The following is a 27,190-nucleotide window of genomic DNA, read 5'->3' as shown; positions in this document are numbered from 1 at the left end:
GCGGACACGCTAGTCAGACCCTGCACGTGTAGTGGCCATTGGCGGGGGAGAACGGTCACCAGAAGTTGGACAGAAAGACGCTGAGGAAGTCAGCTGGTCGTGTACGGAGACTTCTGGTGGCTAGGCACACATGGGGAACAGGTCCCTAGAGCCAGACATCAATTTAGTGGTCTGCTAAACCTGCTGATAGGGTGGACCAAAAGTCCCACACCAACTAAAACAGAGTCCGAGCATCAGCAGCAATGAGGGGGCCCATAAGGAGGATCAAGCCTGGAGCCATCTTCCTTGGTCCACGCTGCCAGCAAACGGGCCAGAAAGGGGAGAAAAGGCAGTTTCGACTTCCCTGGATGAATCCCACGGTACTTTAAGTCAGGGGTTGTCCGAAACAAGAAGTGCTAGGAAGGCGAGTTAGCGGTCACCCTTATGCCAGCCTGAAGGAAACCTGGTTCTCTCTTGCTGTAACTCAGCCTCACCCGGGTGCCACTTGAAGCATTTGAAAGAGAGTAAAAACCAGTTGCAAGACACTTTGGACTGAGACTAAGTTCTTCTGCGACCTGTTGTTCTACACACATACACCCGAGCCCCTGGGGTCAGCCTTACTCTTGGGAGGCCACACCCCCCGACTGCAGATTCCATCAGCCCCAGACACTCATTAAACTGCGGTGGCGGTCACCTATAACCCTGACCGCAAACCGAGAGTGGCGTCACGACTCAGATGTAAATAACCTGACACACCTGTTGGCATAGAAGATCCCAAAGAGTGGTCTCTTCGGCGTCCCTGGAGGTGGAGTGTGCGTCCCTAGGGCGGCCGCCACAGCAGTGAGCGACTTACTATCTTGTGACAGTCTCTCGCTCTTTAGGACATCTGTGTCACCCACCTGTAGCGGTCACCTCAGGGACTTCACTCCACCTTCCGGGATGCCACAGGCGCTCCACTTGATTACCGCTGGCAATAGGTATGTCAGGTTCACTTTCATAGGAGTCGTGACGCCACTCTCGGTTTGCGATCAGGGTAGTGACCGCCACTGCAGTTTAACGAGCGTCTGGGGCTGATGTTGTCTGCAGTCTGGTGTTACGGCCTCCCGAGAGTGAGGCTGGTCCCAGGGGCTCGGGTGTATGTGCATAGAACTACAAGTCGCAGAATAACTCAGTCGCAGTCCAGAAATGTCTTTCAACTTGTTTACTCACGTTCAGCTGGCTTTGTGAGATAACCCGGGCGATACTGAGATAGAACAGAGAGAACCAGGTATCCTTCAGACTGGTATAGGGGTGACTGCTGACTCTAACGCTGCGATGTACAGTACAAGCACACTGGATGGGAGTTCTAGAAATGTCCTGCCCACTGTGTCCCCCCCCCTGCAGTGTAAACTGACATGCTGCGTGGCTTCCCAAGCCACAGCATAACAGTTTAGTGCTGCTGAGCCGTGGGTGTTCTCTGCAGAGAGAACAGATCGTAGCAGCCTATCCCTGATCATGGGCACGGGCAGCTGTGGTCTCCTCCTGTGGAGAGCACTTGTGGCCCTGTAGGACATAACACGCTGTGTCCAGGATGCATGGTGCCCTGGTGGTGGTTGTGTGCACTTACTCCTCCACCCCCCACCATTTGCCTACATACACGTTCTAATAACACGAACCTACATTAAATCTTATTTTATTTTGATGACTATGCATCATACCTTATTACATATAAATGCTACAGCAAATGATACCCATCACCATCACATTAACATCGTACACATTATACTTCACATTAACCATGACATAATTCACATTACAGAACATTAGCAAGACTTCTACAGGGGAAACATGACTAGCCCACCTCCTTACATACCCATTCATTTCTCACTAAGGATGGCCTTATTTAAAGGGAATATCCCACAAACTACATTTCAATGCATAAATGTTGGAGTAAAATAGAAGTTCCCAAATTGAAGGTTTAAAAAAAATCTTATAAATCTGCCCCAATGTAATGTGTCCAATCATGTAGAAGCATGGTTGTCTACCACAGCCTCTGGAGAGGGGAGGAAGCAAAAGGAGTATACAGACATTACAGCACAGCTTCATAGCTGATTATTTCTCTGGGGTAAAACAAATGTTACAGGCAGGAAAATGTTTTCCTTACAAAATCCAGCAGTTATGATCAGTGCTATGTCTGTACTTTTTACTTGCTTCCTCCCCGGAGATGTGGTATGATCCGACCATATCTCTGTACGGTCAGACACTTCCATCATACTGTACGTGGCTGAGGCACATTTATAAGGTTTGGCACAGGAACTTCTTTTTTTTATTATAACACAACCAATCATTTAACTTATTCCAAGAGCTATTGATTAAAAATGTACCTTGTTTGTGGGACAACTCCTTTAAGGAGAAGTGGCATAGCATATGGGGGACCATAAACTTGTTTGGCAGTGGGTCTTATTCAGAACACAGGAACGTTCAGCCGAGTATTGCTGTTTGAGGGAGATGGGGAAGATGGCTGAAAGGCATCGGCCAGCCAAGTCATATGCTTTTTTTTTTTTTTTTTTCTTTTTTTTTTTTTAAAAAAAAAAAAAAAAATATATATATTTTTAAACTTCTCCTGGGGGAGAAAAAAAAATGGCATTTCATGCAACGTGTATAACCCAATTTGAGCTTCATATCCTCTTTCAGGGCATGTTGAGCTAATAAACTCCTTCCCCCATTTGTCATTTTAACCTCTGGTCAGTTTTGTACAAAGGTACTTATTGGTATAGTCCATCCCTAATATTGGCCAATTTATAAATTATAATATTCTGCTGGAACAGACAAGTCAAAATCTGTTCAACCCTGATAAGGCTCTGCTTTTCTGTGGGTTGATAACTTTTGCAAGGAATTAGTTTGGTGATATTGTGCTCTTCTTTGCAGATGTTGATGCCTTTCAAGCAATGCATGTATTTGCCAGTCAGCTTTTTCAAAGCTCTAGTTTTGACTCGGGACAATGATCCTTTAAGTCAAGGACAGAAAAACAACATGTTTTATAAGGAGGCAATGTTCTGGGGTTATTCCAGGTGAGTCCAGATTTTTTTTTTTTCAATACTGGAGTGGTGCTTTAAATGTTAGTCCCCCTGCTTCTGGTTATGCTCTCCTTCCAACGGCTTCACCTTTTTTATTTATTTTTTTTTCTTTTTCTTCTGCAAACACCGCTCCGGTCCTGCAGCGCCATCTTGTGACTAACTTCTGACTGGCTGTAAGTGTCACAAGCTCCCAATAAAAGTCTGAGTCAGAAGCAATCGTGGTAACTTTATTCATTAAATGTGTGTACAGGTAATGTAGTGAGTGGGTTAATATACTCTTCTTCTACGCCTCGGTCTCCGGAATCCAGTGCCAGCCTGCTCTGTGATGTCACAGAAATTCTGACTAGCTAGCTTGTTCTGATCACGCTAGGTACGGGGAAGTACCAAGCAAATGGCAAAGAAACCCTGTGTCTAGAAGGGGGAAATGGTGACCCCCCCCTGACCAAGCTTATCGCTTGGTCAGGGGTCACTGCTGGTCTCTAGATAGGGTGCCGAGCCAGATACCTCACTTTGATCTGGGCCCTAGGGAGCGGATGGGATGAGTTCTTAGCCAACTGCACTAAGTACTAAAGGACACACAAGGGAAAGCTTATCTCTTGATGATTCTGTAAGAAGTTTTACAAAGAGTAGCAACTATCCTACTAATGAGTGCAAGCTGCCTGCTTGCATACAGAGCTTGTGAAGGAACTGAATAGCACAAGTCCAGGGAAAGTTGGTATTTAAGAAACACAGTATATTACGAAAGCAAGAATACCTCCGTAGCCTCCCATACTAATTTTTTTTTTTTTTTTTTTGGACCAAAGTCACCAAAACCATACCCAAATTACGATCACTTGACTTTGTTTATAGCCATAATATATTAAGTCAAAATAGACCATCAATTATGAAAATACAGTGTCCACCCATATCCTGTGCTCCGCTATTAACTTGAACGGCAGCAGGTATAGGCATAGAAGTGTTGTCTAGGTATAGTAAAGTAGCCATGCGCTACGCCATTAAACCACCTATAGTGCCACCTGGCAGAAAACAAAGGAATTTGCATTTTTATTTCGAAAACAGAACGAGAGAGAGAAAAAAGGGAATTACAAAGTTGTAGGGCATCATCAATTCAATCCGAACCGACACCTTGCATACAGAAATGCTGTGATTAGAACGTGTAAAACTCACACAAGGCTGCGGATGTGAAGCGATACCTCACGGTGACCTTCCTACAAGTTATTGGGTATGGTGGCTGCGTGGAGTGGCCCCCACGCTCACCTGACCTGACCCCATTGGACTTCTTTCTGTGAGGTCACATCAAACAGCAGGTGTATGCGACCCCTCCATCAACATTGCAGGACCTACGACGACGTATCACAGATGCTTGTGCAAATGTGTCACCTACAGTATGCTGTCCAGAGTCCAGATGTGCATTGCAGCTGACAGTGGCCACTTTGAGCATCAAAGTTAAATGAGCGCCATATGCGTGACCAGCATTTAATGTTTTGGGGGGGGTCATGGGTTTCATAGCATAGCATTTTTGTATGCAAGGTGTCAATTCATATTGAATTAATGATGTCCTACAACTTTGTAATTCACTTTTTTTTTTTCTCTCGTTCCGTTTTCGAAATAAAAATGCTAACTCTGTTGTTTTCCACCAGGTGGCGCTATAGGTGGTTTCATTGTGTAGTGCATGGCTACTTTACAATACCTAGACACCACTTCTATGCCTATAGCTGCCGCCGTTCTCAAGTTAATGGCGGTGGATACACTGTATAACGTTTTTATTACACATAACACTAATTAGATCACACAGACAAAAGATGGTTAAAAGCAATACAAACACAGGGCAGTGTGAATAATCCAGGGCATATTATATTCCGTTCATACAGGTTAGTAAATAGATGTGAACTCTGTAACAATCATATAGTGTTACTAATGTGGGAAAAGTCCAATTATAGATAAATAGTGCACTATAGTGCATATGCACTACAATTGGGATGATGTGATAGAAAAATACAAACAATTGGTAACTTGAGAATCCCACTTTTTTAGTCAGGCCGCAAACAAAATGCCCTGATTAATATATAGAAAATGGTAATGGTACAAATTCAAACAGTATTGCATGTAAGCAATCAAGACTAAATGTTAGTAAACCACTGATATTGCATAGTAATAAAATAGAGCACAGACCCATATAACATTTGGTATTCAAACCTTAACATGTCAGTTATATTGTCCTATGGACATGTGAAATAACTTTACCAATATTGAATAAGCCCCCATGTTCATGCCATATGGTCTGAAAGCTCACACCGATTACCACTGGGTATTGTGCAAAGAGAGGATTGGACCATGTATTGAAAAAGCCAGGAGCATCCAGTCAAGCTCAACCAGTTGTTCCCATTTGAGAAAAAAAAGCACCAGTTTGTTTTAACCCTGAGAAGACACACCGCCCTGCACCTCAATGCGCGTTTCGCAGCAGCTTCGTCGGGACTAATATTAATATCAAAACATTGTTTGTGGCCTGACTAAAAAAGTTTATTATTTTGTATTTTTCTCATATCATCCTAATTGTAGTGCACATGCACTATAGTGCATTATTTTTGATCTATAGATAGACTTTTCACACATTAGTTACATATATGTTTGTTAGAGTTCACATTTATTTACTAACCTGTATGAACAGAATATAATGTACCCTGTATGATTCACACTGCCCTGTGTTCTTTGTATTGCTTTTAACAATCTTTTGTCTGATCTAATTCGTGTTGTGTGTAATCTAATGTGTGTGTGTGTGTGTGTGTGTGTGTGTGTCCGAGATTGGCATCTGCACCGTCGCAGCTACAGCCACAAAATATTGCACACTCACACTTCTGGACCCCGCGAACATCATAGGCTATGTTTTGAGGGGAAATTTTAACCCCGCGCTTTAGTTATTGACCAAAAAACCTGCCTCCATTAAAGCAAATGGAGCTGGGAGCCACAGTGCAGCCAGAACTTCAGAAGAATGCGCAGCCACGCCCTTATATGGAATGTTGGCGTGTCACAATGCAGCCAGGGAAAGGGGCAAACACACAGAGTGTAAGAAACAGACACAAAGAGACAGACAGACTGACAGGGAAAGAGACAGACAGGGAAAGAGAGAGACAGGTTAAGAGAGAGACACAGACAGGTAGAGACAGACACAAAGACAGAAACAGACAGGGAAAGAGGGAAAGAGACAGATGGGTAAAGAGACAGACAGGGAAAGAGACAGACAGACAGAGAGAGACAGAGACAGAGAGACAGAGATATATACAGAGGGGGAGACACATTATAATTACATTTATATCTATTTGTTTTGTGGTTTTTGTGTGCAGAATACATTTTTGTTAATACATTCTATTTTAACAGCAGTTATTAACCCGGGCGAAGCCGGGTAGTACAGCTAGTAACTTTATATATTCATAATTGATGGTATATTTTTGCTGAATATATTATGGCTATGAACAAAGTTAAGTGGTAGTAAAGTGAGTATTTAAAGGCAAGGGGGGAAATACAGATTAGCAGCTAATGGGAATAGGAGCTCCACTGGTCCTAAAGGGAAAAAGGATAAAACCCAGCAGATGAGATGCCTAGTACACTAAATACTGACAGCAGGAATAATAGAAAGTCATGGAGCATTTTTTTGCACAGCTAAACGCTGTGACCTTCTATTGCCGGACACCACAGGAATGTCACCCTTGACAGTTCTATGCATGACTTTAAAAGGAGCCTATGGAGACTTGTTCTGACACTCCATAGGGTTTCATTAGAAAAAAATTATCCCGGTCACTTACAGAACAGCATGTTTTGGCCAGCTTGAAAAGTGGTGACGTCAGGGAGAAGACAGGTGCTGGATCCCGGAGACAGTGGCTGTGAGTAACACATTGGCACTACATTATATGCACACACTCTAAAAGTCCTGAAATTTTTTATTTCACTTCATAGTACACATAAAAATGGTCAACTAAGTAATATAGTAAATGTAAGACATATACACTACAGTTCAAACATTTGGGGTCACCTAGACAAATTTGTCTTTTTGATGAAAAATCATAATTTTTTTTTTTTTTTACTTGAAATAATAATTTTCTCCTTCAAACATTGTTGTCATCAAAGAATGCTCCCTTTTGGAACAATTACAGCTTTGCAGACATTTTGGCATTCTACCATACAGTCAAGCTGCTCCCACAACAGCTCAATAGGGTTGAGATCTGGTGACTAGGCTGGCCACTCCATTACAGATAGAATACCAGCTGCCTGCTGCTTCCATAAATAGTTCATGCATAATTTGGAGGTGTGCTTTGGGTCATTGTCCTGTTGTAGGATGAAATTGGCTCCAATCAAACGCTGTATACAGGGTATGGCATGGCGTTGCAAAATGGATTTATAGCCTTCCTTATTCAAAATCCCTTTTACCTTGTACAAATCTCCCACTTTACCAGCACCAAAGCAACCCCAAACCATCACATTACCTCCACCAATGCTTGACAGATGGCGTCAGGCACTCTTCCAGCATCTTTTCAGTTGTTCTGCGTCTCACAAATGTTCTTCTGTGATCCAAACACCTCAAACTTTGATTCGTCTGTCCATAACTTTTTTCCAATCTTTCTCTGTCCAATGTAGGTTCTTTTGCCCATATTAATCTTTTACTTTTATTAGCCAGTCTCAGCTATGGCTTTTTCTTTGCCACTCTGCCCTCAAGGCCAGCATCCAAGAGTAGCCTCTTCCCTGTAGACTTTGACCCTGGCGTTTTTGCGAGTACTATTTAATGAAGCTGCCAGTTGAGGTCCTGTGAGGCATCGATTTCTCAAACTAGAGACTCTAATGTACTTGTCTTGTTGTGCAGCAGGGCCTCCCACTTCTCTTTCTAGTCTGGTTAGAGCCTGTTTGTTCTCTTCTCTGGAGGGAGTTGTACACAGTTGTAGGAAATCTTCAGTTTCTTGGCAATTTCTTGCATAGAATAGCCTTCATTTCTAAGAACAAGAATAGACTGTAGAGTTTCACATGAAAGTTCTCTTTATCTGGCCATTTTGAGAGTTTAATAGAACCAACAAATGTAATGGTCCAGATTCTCAACTAGCTCAAAGGAAAGTCAGTTTTATAGCTTCTCTAATCAGCAAAACTACTGTTTTCAGCTAATGTGTCGCCCAGGGATAGGGGGTACTCAGAGCCGGGCCAATGGGGTCGCTTCTGGAGGTATCAAGATGGCGTGACCCGGTATGTGATCCCATGCTCCACGACAAAAGGGGAATATGTAAAGGGGGATTGTCTGTGACGCCAGCCGTGGGTTGCGATGATGAGATGGTGGCACCGCCGCTGCCTCTGGGGACCGTGCCCGGGACTGATGGTGTGGGGCAGCAAGGTGGGATCCCCTCCACGGGTAGGGCAGTTGTAGTCCTGGGGCCCAATTGGGAGTTGTGGTGGTGGCAGGGATTGCAGAGAGCAGGAAACTCAGTTGGGTTGTCTTGGTGTTGGATGAAGCTAGGCGTGTGTGTGTGTGTGTTGTCAGAAAACAGAGTCCTTTGTAAACTAACTTGCCAAATGGCAGGTCACCGTTGGTGGGTCTCTTCGGGTCCCACACCCAGATGTACAGCCAGGGGCCCTTCTTTCCACACTCTGTCTCTCTTTTCTGTTTGGACTAGTCCGTTTGAACAGCCTCCAGCTCAGGTCCCTCTCCCAGCACCGGCGGGCTACAACCCTGTCCCTGTCGCCTCAGGTTCCCGGCTGCCGGATCTCAATCACCTGTGGCCCTCACAGCCACCTAGTCCGGTAATCCAGGGTTCCAACCCCGGCTACCACTTTCTCCGGGGAGCTGCAAGCCTCCCCTGTCAGCTTTCCACTGACTACAGTACAACTTAACTAAATTCTGCTCTCACTTCCTTAACTCCCCTCGCCCCTTCCCTTTTCGTTGGGAGGAGGTGAGTAGGGCCTGATTGTCTGCTGTACATCTGTGTGGGGATTGTGTAGCTGCCAAGGAGGATTAACGCTTTCTGTGACTACCTGGTTTTACCAGGGCGTCACACTCCCCCTTGGTTGAATACAGCCCGTCCGCTGGCTGTCCGACCACTGACGTTTATTTTAGCGGGAAAAGAAAAAATTAACACATTACAGCCATACATCTTCCCACATCGGGAGGTACGTTTTCTTAAACCTTTAACTATCCTGCCACCCCACACCTATTGTGCAGATGGCCTCCTCCGGGAACTTGAGGACGTTCAACAGGAGTGACAGTCCATAAAACAGTCATTCTTTAAACTTGCGGGTAGCTGTCCATGTTCCGCTACCACTGCTGCTGCTGCCGCCACTCCCAGTACGGGGCACGGGTTCCGTGCTCTGCCTCAAGCTCAGGAGCCAGGCCCACTCGGATGCCCTCGGCGTCGGCTACAACAGGCCTCGTTAACTGCCGAGGGCCCCATCGCTCAGTGGCCTGCTCCTCCTCTCTGCAGGTGCACTCCGGCTGCTCCACAGCCGGGACGGGGTATTTGGGAGAGGCTGGCTATGCAGCTGGGGGCGATTTCAGGACCGGTACTGCCGTCGTTGCGGCCGGGCGGACTGCCGGAGCAGACGTCCTCACAGTTGCGGCCATGCTCGGGGCCGGGTGAGATGTCATCGGAGTTGCAGTCTGGCTCTGGGCTGGACGGGATGTCATCGAGGTTGCAGCCTGCTGTGACATCTTGCCGCTCTTGTGTCCAGGAATGGAATTTTGCAGAGTCCTGGCGTCCCTGCACTTTACAGTTCCGGTTACATGCTACCGCTTCTCTGCCCGCCCAACCTTGGTCATTTGCGAGCACTCCTTCCGGCCGTGTTCCCAGGGGCAGGGCTTCAACTTCGCGCTGTTTTCGGGGAAGAACATGGTGCCGTTGTTTTGGCGCCAAAAATGGCGGGCAAGATGTCGGCAGGCCAAACTTTTTCAAACAGTTCACGGATTACAAGGCGCGTGTCATCCAGGTCACGGATGGGGTAAAAATCCTGTTCGTGACGCCAGAAATCGGGGTGTGCCGCCCCGTGCTCGGCTGCAACCGAGCCGCTCGGGTCCAGACCTTCAGTGGGTGGCTCGAGGGTCTCCGGACCCGGGGGTCTTGCGGTCACTCCGACCAAAAAGGGGGTTGGCGGTTTGGGGACGTAGGTGTACGGCCGGAGCTGTGTTTTAAGTTCGTGACGCCACCCACGGGATGTGGTGAAGGTGGACACCACCGCTGCAGTTACGGGGCACCCGGGGGAGATGGCATGCAGCAAGTTGTTAACCCCTTCGTGGGCAGGGATGGTGGCCCCGGGACCTGTTGGGGGTGTCTTGGCGGTGCAGGGAGATGGGTGGCCGGAGGGCACTGGTGTACTCACTATTAGAATTAAACACTTGAGTCTCTGATAAACCAAGATGATGGTGGTCGGTACCCGCAGCTGGCTGCAGTCTGATTCCCCTACCCGGTTGGTGGTCTCTGCCTTTCTCCTGCACCTGTTTGAGTTGTTGGACTACCTGCGCTTGCAGTGTCAGGAGTCCGCTCCCCGGCTTGTGGATGTCGGAAGAGCCCGTTTGCCCGCAGACGCTGGCCCATGGGATCTCTGAGCCTTGGCGATGGCTTTCTATCCCCCTCGTTGGGCTGTTGTCTTCTATGAGGGACCTTGGGTGGGAAAGGACCTAAAGTCCAGACCGTAATCCATTAATTAATTCAGTCCAGTAGTTTCTAGACCTCTTTTCAGGGTCTGCGTATCCCCTCTTGTGCTCCGGTTTCTGAGACTGTTCCCCGGGTCAGTACCGGCGGGCCACTACCCTGTCCCAGTCCACCACGGTTCCACCGAGCCGTCTTCCTGGCTCCTGCAGACAGAGACCTCCGTATGCCTCCTAGCCAAAGGTGCCTGGGCTTCAACCCTGGCACCTGTCAGTCTGTCACAGGCCTGAGCTACTCCACTGCACTCTCCATGAACTGACTTTGAACTGTTTGGTTTTTCCTCCCTCAGGCTCTCTGAACTCCTCGGTGGGTGTGCCAACCGCCTGGCTCTGCCCCCTGGTGTGTTCATCCAGCCCTGAGCGAGGTGACTAGGGTTTAATGTGGTTGGCTGGTGTTACCTAGTGAGGGGACTGGTGTTGTGCGGGGCTCTATCTGTGACTACCTGGCTAGTCCAGGGCGTCACACTAACATACTTGCACAAGGGTTTTCAAGGGATTTCTAAGCCTCCATTAGCCTTCTAACATAGTTGGCAAACAGAATGTACCATTAGAACACTGGAGTGGTGGTTGTTGGAAATGGGCCAATTAAAAACCAGATGTTTGAAGCTGGAATAGTTATTTACCACATTAACAATGTAGAGTGCATTTCTGTTAAATTTAATGATGGCTTCATTGAAAAAAAATGTGCTTTTCTTTCAAAAATAAGGAAATATCTAAGTGACCCTAAACTTTTGAACTGTAGTGTATATTACAATTAGATAGCTGGGAAACTGTGGAAAGGAAGCGCACATAGGGTTTTATCCAATATAAAATAAACGCAGGGAATGAGACAGGTACTCACCTGCTGCAGTTGTGACAGGCACAACTCCTTAAAGGTTAAATGCTGCGCTAAAAACCACAGATCCAAGGTATATAGTGAATTCCTTTTCTTTTATTTTCACAGGTCAATGCGTTTCAAAGACATCTCAGTCTTATTCATCAGGACAAACACAAAAAAATAAAGATGCTGTTCCTTTTTGGGTTTGTCCTCATGAAGACTGAGATGTCTTTGAAACGCGTTGACATGTGAAAATAAAGAAAAGGATTTCAATATATACCTTGGATCTGTGGTTTTTAGCACAGCATTTAACCCGATTTCTTAAAACCAATTTTACAATTATATTAGATGGCAGTTCTTACTGATTAGATTCTATGTAGCTAGAGGGAGGGGCTCTGCCGTTGGCTCTCCGGCTCTGCCGTTGGCTCTCCGGCTCTGCCGTTGGCTCTCCGGCTCTGCCGTTGGCTCTCCGGCTCTGCCGTTGGCTCTCCGGCTCTGCCGTTGGCTCTCCGGCTCTGCCGTTGGCTTCTTCAGAGAATCTCATCAGTAACAACTGCTATCTCCTACCTCAGTAATGGGGAAAGTCTTCACTGTATACAGATTTTTGCCTCAAAATTGAATTGAGACTTTTGATAATGATAAAGTCTGGAAGAGAAAACAAACTTGTCTGAAAGGATATATTACAAAGTTGCTTATTTTCATGAGTACTATTGATTTAGGAATTAAAAATTTAAAACTTATGATTTCGTGAATATAAATTAGTGGGAGTGCTTCAAGGAGATGGCATACTGCTTGAGGGACTGTGTGGGTACTGGGATATCATATTTTGGAAGCTGTTGATCAATATATGAGGACTGACTAAAGGCCCAGTCACACTAAACAACTTACCAGCGATCCCAACAACGATCAAACCTGATAGGGATCGCTGGTAAGTTGCTAGGAGGTTGCTGGTGAGATGTCACACTGCGACGCTCCAGCGATCCCACCAGCAACCTGACCTGGCAGGGATCGCTGGAGCGTGGCTACACGAGTTGCTGGTGAGCTCACCAGCAACCAGTGTCCCAGCGCCGCGTGGAAGATGCTGCGCTTGGTAACTAAGGTAAATATCGGGTAACCAAGGACAGGGCTTCTTGGTTACCCGATGTTTACTGTGGTTACCAGCCTCCGCAGAAGCCGGCTCCTGCTGCCTGCACATTTAGTTGTTGCTGTCTCGCTGTCACACACAGCGATGTGCGCTTCACAGCGGGAGAGCAACAACTAAAAAATGGCCCAGAACATTCAGCAACAACCAACGACCTCACAGCAGGGGCCGGGTTGTTGCTGGATGTCACACACAGCAACATCACTAGCAACATCGCTGTGCTACGTCACAAAAGTTGTTAGTTAGCAGCGATGTTGCTAGCGATGTTGCTTAGTATGACGGGACCTTAACAGGGCCAGTATGATTTGCTGCTTTGTATAAACTTAAGAAAAAGCAGTAAATTTGTGGCTTTGATTAGCTGCCACAGATAATGTTATAATAAGCCCTATTGTAATGTGTAATAACTAGTCAACAGACTGAATTGTGCTCGTTATTCTTTCATACGTTATAGCTTGTTAACCATTTAAGTTCAGCCCTACACATCCGTCACAGTATCTCAAATGGTCACTTTTTGAAAAATGTTTGCATTACAGCAGGGATGGGCAATTTTCAGACTAAAATCCTTATTTGTTGTGTTTTCTCAATAGCGTTCCTCTGGTCTTTGAACCCAAAGACACAGAGGACAACTTGGCCTTCCGCAAGCGGATCATGTACAACTGGATTTCCATGGACATCTGTATAAAATGTGAAGAATATATATTAGATGCTCTAGATATGAGCTACCAGTGTGAGTTCTCAGGAAGCCCTTTGAAGTCTCGCAGCATTTCAGAATCTTCAGCCATACTGCCAAGATATTAATAAAAATTGTCTGGAATCGGGGCCTTTACTCCAGAATCGTTAGGCGTTCTGCTCTTGAGGAAAATTCTTTATGAAAACTCTACTGCCCTTCTTAAATGTAAAAAATGAAGGTGGACTCACTGAGGCTAGACGTGACTTGCCCTCAACTGTCTTAATTTTATATTTTAAATGTCTTCATATCTGAATATTAACTTTGTTTGTGGAGTCATGTTCTAATGGACAGGCCCATCATAATAAATACATATTATTATTTAATTTCTCTCCCCCCCCTACTTTACAGACGTTCCCTGCCCCCCTGGTGGGGCATGGGATCCATAATATAAATTAATTTATAACATAATGGTTTATACCGATTAACTGCTACAATGACGGAAAACACTGGAGGGTGGTGTTTATAATTGCGGTAATTTCACAATATTTAAGAAATTATTTTAATGTAAAGCTATACTCTTCACTTTTTACAAGAACTTTGCACCTTACCACTGATCTGCTGCACTTACTGAAGGCAGGGTCTGATGTGTGAATCACTAACACATTTTTGGCATTGGGGGAGGTGAGTAGTCTTGCTGAGGAGTGGGGGAGAGCAACGACAGAATTTTTGGTTGTAAATTTTTGATTTACCTTTACACATTTTTAGGTCTGGTTGTATTCTTATACTGTCTTATACTGCTTTTATTTTGGCAAATACTTGAGAAAGAATGTATATTCTGTTGACTGCAATCTAGAAAATAAAGTACAAGAATATGATTATCAAAATGTCTCTAATTTTTGATTAAAAAAAAATGTTTAAAAGAACTGAAGCCCTCAGTGGTTGATACCTTTTTAATGGCTAACTGAAAAGATGGTAATAGCAAGCTTTCGAGACTACTCAGATCTCTTCATCAGGCTCAGTATAACACAAAATCTGAAGTCACATATTTATACACAATATTTGAGTACAATGTTTTTATTTGTGATTTTTATTTTCCTTCACCCTTCTCCTTCCAACAAAGTAGCTTACAAAGATGTTAAAATTTGGCAATTTATGTTTTAAAAAAATACATAAAAAAAAATCTATAGGAAGAGTTAATGTGCCTGATCAGCAGGCACGGACTGCCAGCAGCACACTTGTCTATATGTAGTCCTTTTAATTAAGCTTCAGTTAATGTACAGTATAGTTTATAAAAATGTAACTTTGTCTACAGTGCAGTCCAGCTGGTCTATGGATGCGTCTCCATTGCTATCCTGGTCATCAAGGGTCACGTTTCCAAGTCCATCACAAATCTCTGAGATATTGAAGGTTTGTTTGAGGTAACTTGAGGGTCCAGGTAATGAGGTACAAGGTGCACTGAAGAGTCCTAGAAAAATAATATATTTTATTATACTCTGACAGGAACAGCTGTCAAAAGGGACCACCTCATAATACCTCTAATATACTTATTAATCAGAAGGCCCACACAACAAAACTAGTGATCTAACAGCTCAATGTGAATCTGTGGCTTGTGATTTTGATAACGGAGCTACACAGTATTTGACATCACATCTGCAAATCATGGCCTGTATATGGAAACCCCATGCATCCTGATGACCTGAACTGTACAACCACAGTCATGAGGCTGGTGAGTTTGGACCAAGAGATCTGCAGTAGGTACATCAGTCTGTGCTCGAGCTGTGATTTGCGAATGTGTTTAAACTGGTCTGATTTTGAAGGAATATCTAGCAGGTCCTGTTGTATGGACACAAAGGTAAATATTATATGAGATTAGTAGACACTATTATAGTTTTATACTATTTTATATAGAAAATAAGATACCGGTAAGGCAGTTTCATAAAATAGTCATGGTTAGTGAATCATCCTTGGGATGGCCTAATGCCTACATCTAATATATAAAGGGGTGTGTGTGTGTGTGTGTGTGTGTGTGTGTGTGTGTGTGTGTGTGTGTGTGTGTGTGTGTGTGTGTGTGTGTGTGTGTGTGTGAGAGAGAGAGATTCGCATCTGCACCGTCGCAGCTACAGCCACAAAATTTTGCACACTCACACTTCTGGACCCCGAGAGCGTCATAGGCTATGTTGTGAGGCAAAATTTTAAGCCCGCGCATTCCAATTTACCAATCAATTTGGCCCTTATCTACATAATGGGGGTAAAAGTAAGACGAAAAGTGTATCCGCAGTGTCTCATTTACAATCCCAAAATTTTGCACAGATACCTCATGTGACCCAGGGAACATCGTAGACTATGTTTTGACAGGAAAATGTAACCCCGCACTTTACAGTTAGGGTACCTTCACACTTAGCGATGCAGCAGCGATCCGACCAGCGATCTGACCTGGTCAGGATCGCTGCTGCATCGCTACATGGTCGCTGGTGAGCTGTCAAACAGGCAGATCTCACGAGCGACCAGTGAACAGCCCCCAGCCAGCAGCGACGTGCAAGCGACGCTGCGCTTGCACGGAGCCGCCGTCTGGAAGCTGCGGAGACTGGTAACTAAGGTAAACATCGGGTATGGTTACCGGATGTTTACATTAGTTACCAGCGCACACCGCTTAGCTGTGTGTGCAGGGAGCAGGGAGCCGCGCACACTGCTTAGCGCTGGCTCCTTGCTCTCCTAGCTACAGTACACATCAGGTTAATTAACCCGATGTGTAATGCAGCTACATGTGCAGAGAGCCGGAGCCGGCAGCACAGGCAGCGTGAGAGCTGCAGAGGCTGGTAACTAAGGTAAATATCGGGTAACCACCTTGGTTACCCGATGTTTATCTTGGTTACAAGCTTACCTCAGCTGTCAGATGCCGGCTCCTGCTCCCTGCTTGCTTCATTTGTCGCTCTCTCGCTGTCACACACAGCGATCTGTGTGTCACAGCGGGAGAGTGCCTTTGAAGAAAACGAACCAGGGCTGTGTGTAACGAGCAGCGATCTCGCAGCAGGGGCCAGATCGCTGCTCAGTGACACACACAGCGAGATCGCTAATGAGGTCACTGCTGCGTCACAAAAAGGGTGACTCAGCAGCGATCTCAGCAGTGAGCTCGCTGTGTGTGAAGCACCCCTTACTCTCCAAAAAACATGGCTCCATTAAAGTAAATGGAGCCTGGAACTACAGGTTATTAGTAGGAGCTGTGATTGGTTGCTATAGGAACAAAAGACATTCATAGTATAAGAAGCTTATATGTGAGGTAATAAGATGTCAGTGGGGAGACGGACGGTGAAAGAGACGGACTGACATGCAGACTGGGACAGAGACAGACAGGGAAGGAGGAGACAACCAGAGAGACAGACAAAGATAGATGGGGAAAGACACAGACCTTGATAGACAGACTGGGAAAGAGGCAGACCTGGAAAGAGACAGATGGAGCACATTACTTGGCCAATTTAGTTAAATCTGTGTGGAATATCTGTGGTGTTGAAATATATGTTGTGAAATGCTTCTATTAGCTTAGTTTTTGCCTTTTTAATAATTACAGTTCAATCTATTTGTTCTGTGTTTTTTGTGTGCAGAATAAATTTTTAATACATTCTATTTTGTTAACAGTTATTAACCCGGGCGAAGCCGGGTAGTGCAGCTAGTGACTGATATTTTTCTAAACTACTCCTCCTACCGATGCTCTCAGATTGCTCTGCACTTAGTTTCTTCATACTGAATATACATTTCTCATGCTAGATTTTCTTCTCTTAAAGAGATATTCCTATCTTAAAGATCCTGCCCCAATATGTAGTAATCTTAGCAAAAAATCTCCAATTTAGAAATGTAGTCTAGTTTTCTGATTAGTGATGTCACCTCATTTGCAGGCCTGGCAGTAGCTTAGATGTCGATGGTTATGACCACTAGAAACTAACTATCCCTATGTGACCGTAATCTTGGATACCTAAGCTACTGTAATGGCGTGTGTAGGAGGCTGTCAGATCACGGCACTCCCACGATGTACACAGGTGCTGGCTGGCAAGCACATAGTAGTGGCCCAGCCTTAAAGGGGTTTTCTAATGAAGAAAGTTCCTTTTAATCAATAGATGTTGTAATATTAATTTCCACAGTTGGACGTTATATAAAATGTTCTTGTGCTGAGATAATCTTATGTCCCTGCTATGCAACGTCTGTATACTCTTGTGTTCTTCCCTGCCCTGGAGATGTTCTATGATCAGACCATGTTCCTGTATGGTCAGACATGGCCATTACACAGTACATAGGAGGGGCACATATACAAGATTATCTCAGCACAGGAACATTTTATATAAAACACATCCAATTGTGGAAATTATTGTAATATCCATTGATTAAAGTGAACTTTGTTCGTCGGAAAACCCCCCTTTTTACTTTTGAATGCTTCATAAGTTATAGTCTTACGACCTTACTGTCGAGTGCTGACCGTGGAAAAATCGAAACTACTGGGACCAGTTCAGTTGAGTGTTTGTACTGGTCAGGTGTAGAACAGATTATGCATACTTATTACTAGGTTTAATCCTGTGTATGTATTTAGAGATGTAGTAAAGCAGCAAGGTGCATAGATAGGAATAGATATGAATTTTTTTTGGGGTGTGATTTTTACCACACAATTGCTCAACCAAGTCACCAATGTAACAAACTACAGCGCTGTGACAAGATTATAATCTATGGTGTACCAGTCACTTATTTTTCCCCAGTATAGAATCTGAAGTCTGTACACACAGTATACATTGTACACCACATCCAGTATACTGGAGAATGTCCTGCAAATCAAGTCACTCATCTCTACTGGAATGATATATTAAAACTGCATTAAGATGATATGATGGTATATATTACAACAGACATCAGATATTACACCAGTACCATACTATCTGTATATAACCTCGGATGTCCATGTACACAGTATAGTGCAGCCAGTATATTGGAGAATACATGAGAATACATGGGGGGGGGTGTATATATAATATGTGTATTGTGAATATAGACATCAGATATTATATGCAGGATATGTGATATAATATACTATGACTACAACCATTAGACATTATACTTTATCCTGTACATGACAACTGATATCTGTACACAGTATGCTATATACAGTATCATAGGTGCATGGAGGTTTTCCTGCTCCGTGGCAAGAATTCAGATTGGCGCCTGAAATAATTAAAATACAAGGTACAAAACCGTGATTGAGAAAAAGGCAGCACAACACAGCAGGGGAGAGATAAGGAATGCAGCCACACAGTGTTACACAACAAAGCTCAAGCTCATATGACACCAAGAGATTGATTCGCACACGTGATTGAATAAATAAATCTCCTGGTGTCATATGAGCTTTGTTGTGTAACCGCTTCTGTAAGGCTTAATTCCTTATCTCTTCCCCCAGCTGTGTTGTGCTGCCTCTTTTTCAATCACTGTTTAACACTTGTATTTAAAATAAATTTTTTTTTTGGCTATTTGCTTTGGTTCTTAATTAGTGTTTTTAATTGATTAGCTAGAATATATGGAAGAAAAATAGAATAGATAAAACCTAGAATAGATAATAAGAGAACAGAAATAACAGAATAGCTTGATAGAGGTATAGCTAAATTTAACAGCTTTTTTTTTTGGTAAAAAAAATAATGCGCGGTCCACCCATTTTTCATATCCAGCACAAACAGCAGCAGCGGTGAGCTGCAACCCTCAGCTGTCTGCTGTATCTTGGCTGGTTATAAAAAAAAAAAAAAAAAAAAAAAAATTAAGGATTTTTCTAAAACCAGCAAAGGTGCAGCAGACAACTGGGGACAGATATTATTAGGGTGGAAAGGGCTATGGTTATTTGGCTCTTTCCGGCCTAACAATAGTAGCCTGCAGCCACCCCATAAGTAGCGCATCCCATCACTAATCTGTAAGTGAAAGTAAATAAACACAAACACCCAAAAAATCCTTTCTTTGAAATAAAAGCTAAAAAAGCACCCTCTTTTGCCACTTTTATTACCCCCCAAAACACCCCTCCAGGTCCAACGTAATCCAAATGAGGTCCCACGACACTTCCAGTACTGCTACATCTGAATCTTTTAGCAAAGCTGTAGAACATGAGTGCTCGCTGTGAGGTTCAGGCTGCATCTGAAGTGAGCTGCGGGCTTAGCGGTGATGTCCAGTCTCACCTGGAGTCCTCTATCTGTGCCTACAAATAAGGTCACCACAACTGAAGTGAGCTGCGCGATCAGTGGTGACGTCAGTCAGGCGATGTGTGGTCAGAGCTAGAGTCTTCCACCTGTGACTGGAAATCACCCGAGTGACGACCTCACTGATTGTGCGCCTTGCTTCAGTTGCAGCCTAAACCTCATAGCAGGCAATCCTGCTCTATGGCTGCTTGCTGTGATTGACAGATGTAGCAGAGCTGGAAGCGTCATGGGACCTTGTGTGGATTATCTCGGACCTGGAGGGGTGTTTAGGGGTTAATAAAGTGGTGAAAGAGGTTGCTTTTTTGTCTTATTTCAAATAAAGGATTCTTGGGATGTTTGTATTTATTTACATTCATTTATAGATTAGTGATGGGATGTTTCATAAATGCCTGCCATCACTAATCTAAGACTTAATAGCAGCCCATAGCTGCCACTAACTCCTTATTACCCCGACAGTCATCGCACTAGGGCAGTCGGAAAATGCCGGCACTGTCGCATCTAATGGATGCAGCAATTCTGGGCGGCTGCAGGCTAATATTTTTAGGCTGGGGGGCAGCCTAATAACCATAGGCCTCCCCAGTTTGACAATACCAGCCCCCAGCTGTGGGGCTTTATCTTGGCTGGGTATCAAAATTGAGGGGACCGCACACTGGTTCTTTTGATTTATTTACTTTATTTTACTGTACGATATAGACCCGCCCACTGGCGTCTATGATTGTTTGCAGTCGGACTCTTCCCCACGCTGACTGACAGTTGTCTGACTGCAATCAATCGCAGTTACCGGTAAGTGGGGGAAGCAGTGAATATGTATGAACCTAATGAGCGGCCCGGGAAGAATAATGAGAGGCCACTAGAGCAGTGTGACAGCCACGCCGGTGATCGGTGAGTATGAAGCGCTTGCTCCTACCCCTTTGCGCCGGATTCTGGTCCCCATAGACTTATTATATAGGGATCAGCATCTGGCCAGATACCAGGGATTAATCCCCCCACCGACCCAGAGTCTGCAGGGGAGTGATCTGCCAGTCCTCTGGAATGCAGGGACAAAACACAAAAATATGTGTGATGCCCTGGCCTAGCCAGGTAGTCACAGGTAGGCCCCCTGCACAAACACCAGCCCCTAAAAAGGTATCAGCAGCCGACCTAAAAACCCTGAGTCACCCCCCTCTCAGGTCTTGATGTTCACACCCGGGGGCGGAGCCAGGTGGTTGACCACGCCCACCGAGGAGTTCGGATAGCTTGAGGTGGGAAAAACACAAGTGAAGTGAAAAGGAGAGTAGGTGAAGTGGAGTAAAGAGGAGGTAACGTCTGTCAGGGATCTGGGTAGGAGCCCAGATACCCTGTGGCCAAGAGGCAGACGGTGGTGGCCGCCTGCAGGAGCCAGGAAGACAGCCGGTGGAACAGTCAGGGATCAGGACAGGGTAGTGGCCCGCCGGTACCGAACCGGGGAACCGAACAAAAACTGGAGCACCAGGAGGGGTACTCAGACCCGGTACGAGGCCCAGAAGCCACTGGACAGTCGAATTCACTGATTGGGGTCTGGACCTTAGGTTCTCTCCCACCCAAGTCCCGACTGAAGGCAACAGCCCAACGAGGGGGATAGAAAGCCACCGCCCAGGCATAGAGATCCCACGGGCCAGCATCTGCGGGCAAACGGGCTCCCTCAACATCCACTAGCCAGGGAGCGGACTCCCGTCTCTGAAGCGAAGGAAGTCAGCATTCTACTACAGAGGTGCAGGAGAAAGGCGGGAACCACCAACCTGAGTAAGGGGCAAGGCGCAGCGGTCTGCGGGCACCGACCACCATCCTTTTGGTTTACCAGAGACTCCGGTGTATTTATAATAGTGAGTACAACAGTGCCCTCGGGCAGCGTATCGCACCGCACCATCCCGCCGGCACCTGTCGCCCAATCGGGCCCCCGGGGCCACCCACCCCTGCCCTCAAAGGGGATCAACACCAAGCTGCACAACACGTCCCCGGGAGCCTAGTCAACGGCAGCGGTGGTGCCCACTCCCTCACCACAACCCGTGGGTGGCGTCACAAACTTAACCCCCAAACAACCGTGGCCCCCGGCCGTGAACCTCCCCACCGAACACCACCCCTCACATAGCGCCAGCATCCCTTCAGAGCGTCGTGACCCCCGGGTCCGGGAGGAGCTCGAGCCACCCACCGACGAGCACAGATCCGAGCGGCTCGGCAGCCGGCCCAGCCCCGGGGCGGTACACATTGACTCTTCTGGCGTCACGAACAGGATTGAACCCATTCACTTACCGGTGGAAGTGCGCCTTGAGTCCGACGTCAGCGGCAGCCCGCTGAAAAATTGCAGAATCCGCCATCTTTGGGAGCGAAGTTTCCCACCAAAGCCGTCTTCCCCGTGAAAAGAGCGGGAGAGTGCAGCCCCGCCCCCTGGGAACAGAGCGGTGCAGAAAGAAAGCGGAGTGCCCTGAAAAGACCAAGGGGAGCAGGTGAAGATCCCATGCCATGTGACCGAGTGGATAAAGGGCAGGGACTCCAGGACTCTGCTACCCGTTGTGTTCCTAAACCCCGAGTGTGCACGATGTCCGCCCCGTCTGGCAAGCCCGAGATCCCGGAGCCTGCGCCTGGAACAGCGGCGTGGGTGGAAGCCCGGACCACACAGATGTGCTGCCGTCTCCAAGCACAGGTGCGTTTCCTCCTGGAGCGCTGGGCGGCCGAGATGGAGGGGATAGCCGCCGCCATGCGGGCACGTGAAGTGGCGGCAGCTTTGGAGGGAAGGGTATGCGACCCACGCCCCTGTATCCCAGAGGGACCGGCCGCTGCGACTGAGGGACCCGGTCTGCTCCTGCCTTCCATGCTGCCTCCTTCACCACCCGTATCGGTTGCCGCTGCCTCTCCACCCGGCTCGCCACCCCCACATTGATGGCGGAGTCCGTCCCAGACACCCGCAAAGATCCACCTTGGGAGGTGGCCCGCGGACGGCCGCACGATCGGCCTGCACCGACCCGTTGCCCTGGAAGGTGCCCGTTCCCGCTGTAGTCCCGCTGGTCCCAGAAGGAGCTGCACCCGAAAAGACCCCGGCCCCGGCAGTCCGCCCGGCCAAGAAGGAAGTGGGCGCTGCCCGGAAGAAGGCCCAGCAGGTGAGGCTGGTCGTTCCCGGGTCTCAGGCCTCGGCTGAGGTCCTGCGGGGTGGCCGCTGCGGGGTGGCCGCTGTGAGGCAGCAGAGCCAGCCGCGACACAGCGGGATTCCCCACGGAGGGTGTCGGTCGTTGCCGACACCGGGGAGCTCCGGCTGGGCCAGACCCCCGCACCACGAGACCCCGGGCAAGCAGACGCCCCGTATTGGGAGCGGTGGCCGAACCAGCTGGGCCGGGAAATCGAGGCTCGGGAGAAAAGGAGAGCCGAGATCCTAGCCCGTACCATCTGGGAGAAAGAGAATCTCAGGAGCGCCACCTACCGGGTGCGGGGCCCGACTCATCAAGGCCAAGTCCGGCGATTTGACCCCGACCGGGGATGGGGGTTTATATACGAGCCCGGCCTGGAGGCTGAAGTGTTCGTGTCCCGCCGGGACGTGTACCCGCACTTGCCCGTAGGTCACCCGCACCGTGACCTGGTACCCGGCGACCTCGTTACTTACACCCGGCATTGCGGGGAGAGGGGCTGGTTTGCCCTCAGCGTCAAGGGGAAGGAGCACCCTCAGTCCCCTCCCCCGTCATATAGCCCTGAGGTTACGGTGGAAGAAGAGTGCGAGGAAGATGAAGAGTAAAGGGGTAGCGGTTCCCGGCTATCCGTCAGTTGTTGTTGTCCCCGTTGCGACCCTTTTGAACCCTGTTGATGTCCCGTTTAAAATGAACATGGCCGAGAACTTGCAGGCCACCCAGTAACTTTTGGGTTTGTATATAATTCCCGGACCACCCTATCCCGTCCTACAGTCTCCGGAGAGGCTGGTTGGAGGAACGACCAGTGGCAGAGGAGGCCGGGGTCCCGTCACCAATGCAACCGGTGACAACCCTCCGGGTCCAGGGGTCCTCTGGACGTGGGGCCTCTGAGAAACTGCCGGGTAAGGAACTTTTTACCCGGCCCGTATGGGCAATACCCAGACCTTGACCCATTCCTGGACTGGGGAAAAGGGGTGCTGACCTAGTTTTAGAGGCAGCATCAAGGTTTAGGTTTGCTTGGGTGGGCAACTGGAAGGACCCGGTCCCATTCCCGTTAATGAAACTGTTTTTATATGTAACGTTTAAGAATGTGTCTCCCGTAAGGGATGATTCTCCAAAAACATGCTTGAATTGTAAAAAGTTTAGTACACTTGTACTTGTGTTTTCCCCGTTTTATCTTTTGCAGAAACTAAAAATAAACCATTGGTGGTCGGGCAGCCCGCGGACGGTCTGCATTAAACCAAGGGGGGGTGTAACACCCATGACTAGCCAGGTAGTCACAGGTAGGCCCCCTGCACAAACACCAGCCCCTAAAAAGGTATCAGCAGCCAACCTAAAAACAATGAGTCACCCCTCTCAGGTCTTGACGTTCACACCCGGGGGCGGAGCCAGGCGGTTGGCTACGCCCACCGAGAAGTTCGGATAGCCTGAGGCGGGAAATACACACAGATCTGTTAGTGAAGTGAAAAGGAGAGGAGGTGAAGTGAAGTAGAGAGAAGTAACGTCTGTCAGGGATCTGGGTAGGAGCCCGGATAACCTGTGGCCAGGAGGCAGGCGGTGGTTGCCGCCTGCAGGAGCCGGGAAGACAGCCGGTGGAACCGTCAGGGACCGGGACAGGGTAGTGGCCCGCCGGTACCGAACCGGGGAACCGAACGGAAACCGGAGCACCAGGAGGGGTACTCAGACCCAGTATGAGGCCCAGAAGCCACTGGACCGAGTCAAATTCACTGATTGGGGTCTGGACCTTAGGTTCTTTCCCACCCAAGTCCTGACTAAAGGCAACAGCCCAACGAGGGGGATAGAAAGCCACCGCCCAGGCATAGAGATCCCACGGGCCAGCGTCTGCGGGCAAACGGGCTCCCCTGACATCCACTAGCCGGGGAGCGGACTCCCGTCTCTGAAGCTAAGGAAGTCAGCATTCTACTACAGAGGTGCAGGAGAAAGGTGGGAACCACCAACCTGAGTAAGGGGCAAGGCGCAGCGGTCTGCGGGCACCGACCACCATCCTTTTGGTTTACCAGAGACTCCGGTGTATTTATACTGTTGTACTCACTATTATAAATATAGTGAGTACAACAGTGCCCTCGGGCAGCGCATCGTACCGCACCATCCCACCCGCACCTGTCGCCCAATCGGGCCTCCGGGGCCACCCACCCCTGCCCACGGAGGGGATCAACACCAAGCTGCACAACACGTCCCCGGGAGCCTAGTCAACGGCAGCGGTGGTGCCCACTCCCTCACCACAACCCGTGGGTGGCGTCACAAACTTAACCCCCAAACAACCGTGGCCCCCGGCCGTGAACCTCCCCACCGAACACCACCCCTCACATAGCGCCAGCATCCCTTCAGAGCGTCGTGACCCCCGGGTCCGGGAGGAGCTCGAGCCACCCACCGACGAGCACAGATCCGAGCGGCTCGGCAGCCGGCCCAGCCCCGGGGCGGTACACATTGACTCTTCTGGCGTCACGAACAGGATTGAACCCATTCACTTACCGGTGGAAGTGCGCCTTGAGTCCGACGTCAGCGGCAGCCCGCTGAAAAATTGCAGAATCCGCCATCTTTGGGAGCGAAGTTTCCCACCAAAGCCGTCTTCCCCGTGAAAAGAGCGGGAGAGTGCAGCCCCGCCCCCTGGGAACAGAGCGGTGCAGAAAGAAAGCGGAGTGCCCTGAAAAGACCAAGGGGAGCAGGTGAAGATCCCATGCCATGTGACCGAGTGGATAAAGGGCAGGGACTCCAGGACTCTGCTACCCGTTGTGTTCCTAAACCCCGAGTGTGCACGATGTCCGCCCCGTCTGGCAAGCCCGAGATCCCGGAGCCTGCGCCTGGAACAGCGGCGTGGGTGGAAGCCCGGACCACACAGATGTGCTGCCGTCTCCAAGCACAGGTGCGTTTCCTCCTGGAGCGCTGGGCGGCCGAGATGGAGGGGATAGCCGCCGCCATGCGGGCACGTGAAGTGGCGGCAGCTTTGGAGGGAAGGGTATGCGACCCACGCCCCTGTATCCCAGAGGGACCGGCCGCTGCGACTGAGGGACCCGGTCTGCTCCTGCCTTCCATGCTGCCTCCTTCACCACCCGTATCGGTTGCCGCTGCCTCTCCACCCGGCTCGCCACCCCCACATTGATGGCGGAGTCCGTCCCAGACACCCGCAAAGATCCACCTTGGGAGGTGGCCCGCGGACGGCCGCACGATCGGCCTGCACCGACCCGTTGCCCTGGAAGGTGCCCGTTCCCGCTGTAGTCCCGCTGGTCCCAGAAGGAGCTGCACCCGAAAAGACCCCGGCCCCCGGCAGTCCGCCCGGCCAAGAAGGAAGTGGGCGCTGCCCGGAAGAAGGCCCAGCAGGTGAGGCTGGTCGTTCCCGGGTCTCAGGCCTCGGCTGAGGTCCTGCGGGGTGGCCGCTGCGGGGTGGCCGCTGTGAGGCAGCAGAGCCAGCCGCGACACAGCGGGATTCCCCACGGAGGGTGTCGGTCGTTGCCGACACCGGGGAGCTCCGGCTGGGCCAGACCCCCGCACCACGAGACCCCGGGCAAGCAGACGCCCCGTATTGGGAGCGGTGGCCGAACCAGCTGGGCCGGGAAATCGAGGCTCGGGAGAAAAGGAGAGCCGAGATCCTAGCCCGTACCATCTGGGAGAAAGAGAATCTCAGGAGCGCCACCTACCGGGTGCGGGGCCCGACTCATCAAGGCCAAGTCCGGCGATTTGACCCCGACCGGGGATGGGGGTTTATATACGAGCCCGGCCTGGAGGCTGAAGTGTTCGTGTCCCGCCGGGACGTGTACCCGCACTTGCCCGTAGGTCACCCGCACCGTGACCTGGTACCCGGCGACCTCGTTACTTACACCCGGCATTGCGGGGAGAGGGGCTGGTTTGCCCTCAGCGTCAAGGGGAAGGAGCACCCTCAGTCCCCTCCCCCGTCATATAGCCCTGAGGTTACGGTGGAAGAAGAGTGCGAGGAAGATGAAGAGTAAAGGGGTAGCGGTTCCCGGCTATCCGTCAGTTGTTGTTGTCCCCGTTGCGACCCTTTTGAACCCTGTTGATGTCCCGTTTAAAATGAACATGGCCGAGAACTTGCAGGCCACCCAGTAACTTTTGGGTTTGTATATAATTCCCGGACCACCCTATCCCGTCCTACAGTCTCCGGAGAGGCTGGTTGGAGGAACGACCAGTGGCAGAGGAGGCCGGGGTCCCGTCACCAATGCAACCGGTGACAACCCTCCGGGTCCAGGGGTCCTCTGGACGTGGGGCCTCTGAGAAACTGCCGGGTAAGGAACTTTTTACCCGGCCCGTATGGGCAATACCCAGACCTTGACCCATTCCTGGACTGGGGAAAAGGGGTGCTGACCTAGTTTTAGAGGCAGCATCAAGGTTTAGGTTTGCTTGGGTGGGCAACTGGAAGGACCCGGTCCCATTCCCGTTAATGAAACTGTTTTTATATGTAACGTTTAAGAATGTGTCTCCCGTAAGGGATGATTCTCCAAAAACATGCTTGAATTGTAAAAAGTTTAGTACACTTGT

At 48.6% G+C, this 27,190-nt stretch overlaps 2 protein-coding genes across 3 annotated transcripts in view; one reads left to right on the top strand and one right to left on the bottom strand.

Moving 5' to 3' along the window:
- The window catches only part of LOC142312792 (protein spire homolog 1-like), a 65,294-nt gene extending 51,831 nt beyond the window's left edge, over positions 1-13,463 (top strand). The window contains 2 exon segments of the mRNA XM_075351781.1: positions 2,887-3,029; positions 13,253-13,463. Of these exon segments, the coding sequence (XP_075207896.1) occupies positions 2,887-3,029; positions 13,253-13,463 (354 nt within the window).
- A 977-nt stretch (positions 13,464-14,440) lies between these two features.
- Positions 14,441-27,190, bottom strand: part of ZBP1 (Z-DNA binding protein 1) — a 67,289-nt gene continuing 54,539 nt past the window's right edge. For both annotated transcript variants that reach the window (XM_075347826.1, XM_075347827.1), the window contains exon 9: positions 14,441-14,800. In XM_075347826.1, coding sequence (XP_075203941.1) covers positions 14,622-14,800 — 179 coding nt within the window. In that variant the 3' untranslated portion in view covers positions 14,441-14,621. The remainder of the gene's footprint in view (positions 14,801-27,190) is intronic.

Source organism: Anomaloglossus baeobatrachus, chromosome 5, assembly GCF_048569485.1.
Source record: "Anomaloglossus baeobatrachus isolate aAnoBae1 chromosome 5, aAnoBae1.hap1, whole genome shotgun sequence".
NCBI lineage: Eukaryota > Metazoa > Chordata > Amphibia > Anura > Aromobatidae > Anomaloglossus > Anomaloglossus baeobatrachus.
This window is presented reverse-complemented; position numbering and strand designations above follow the sequence as displayed.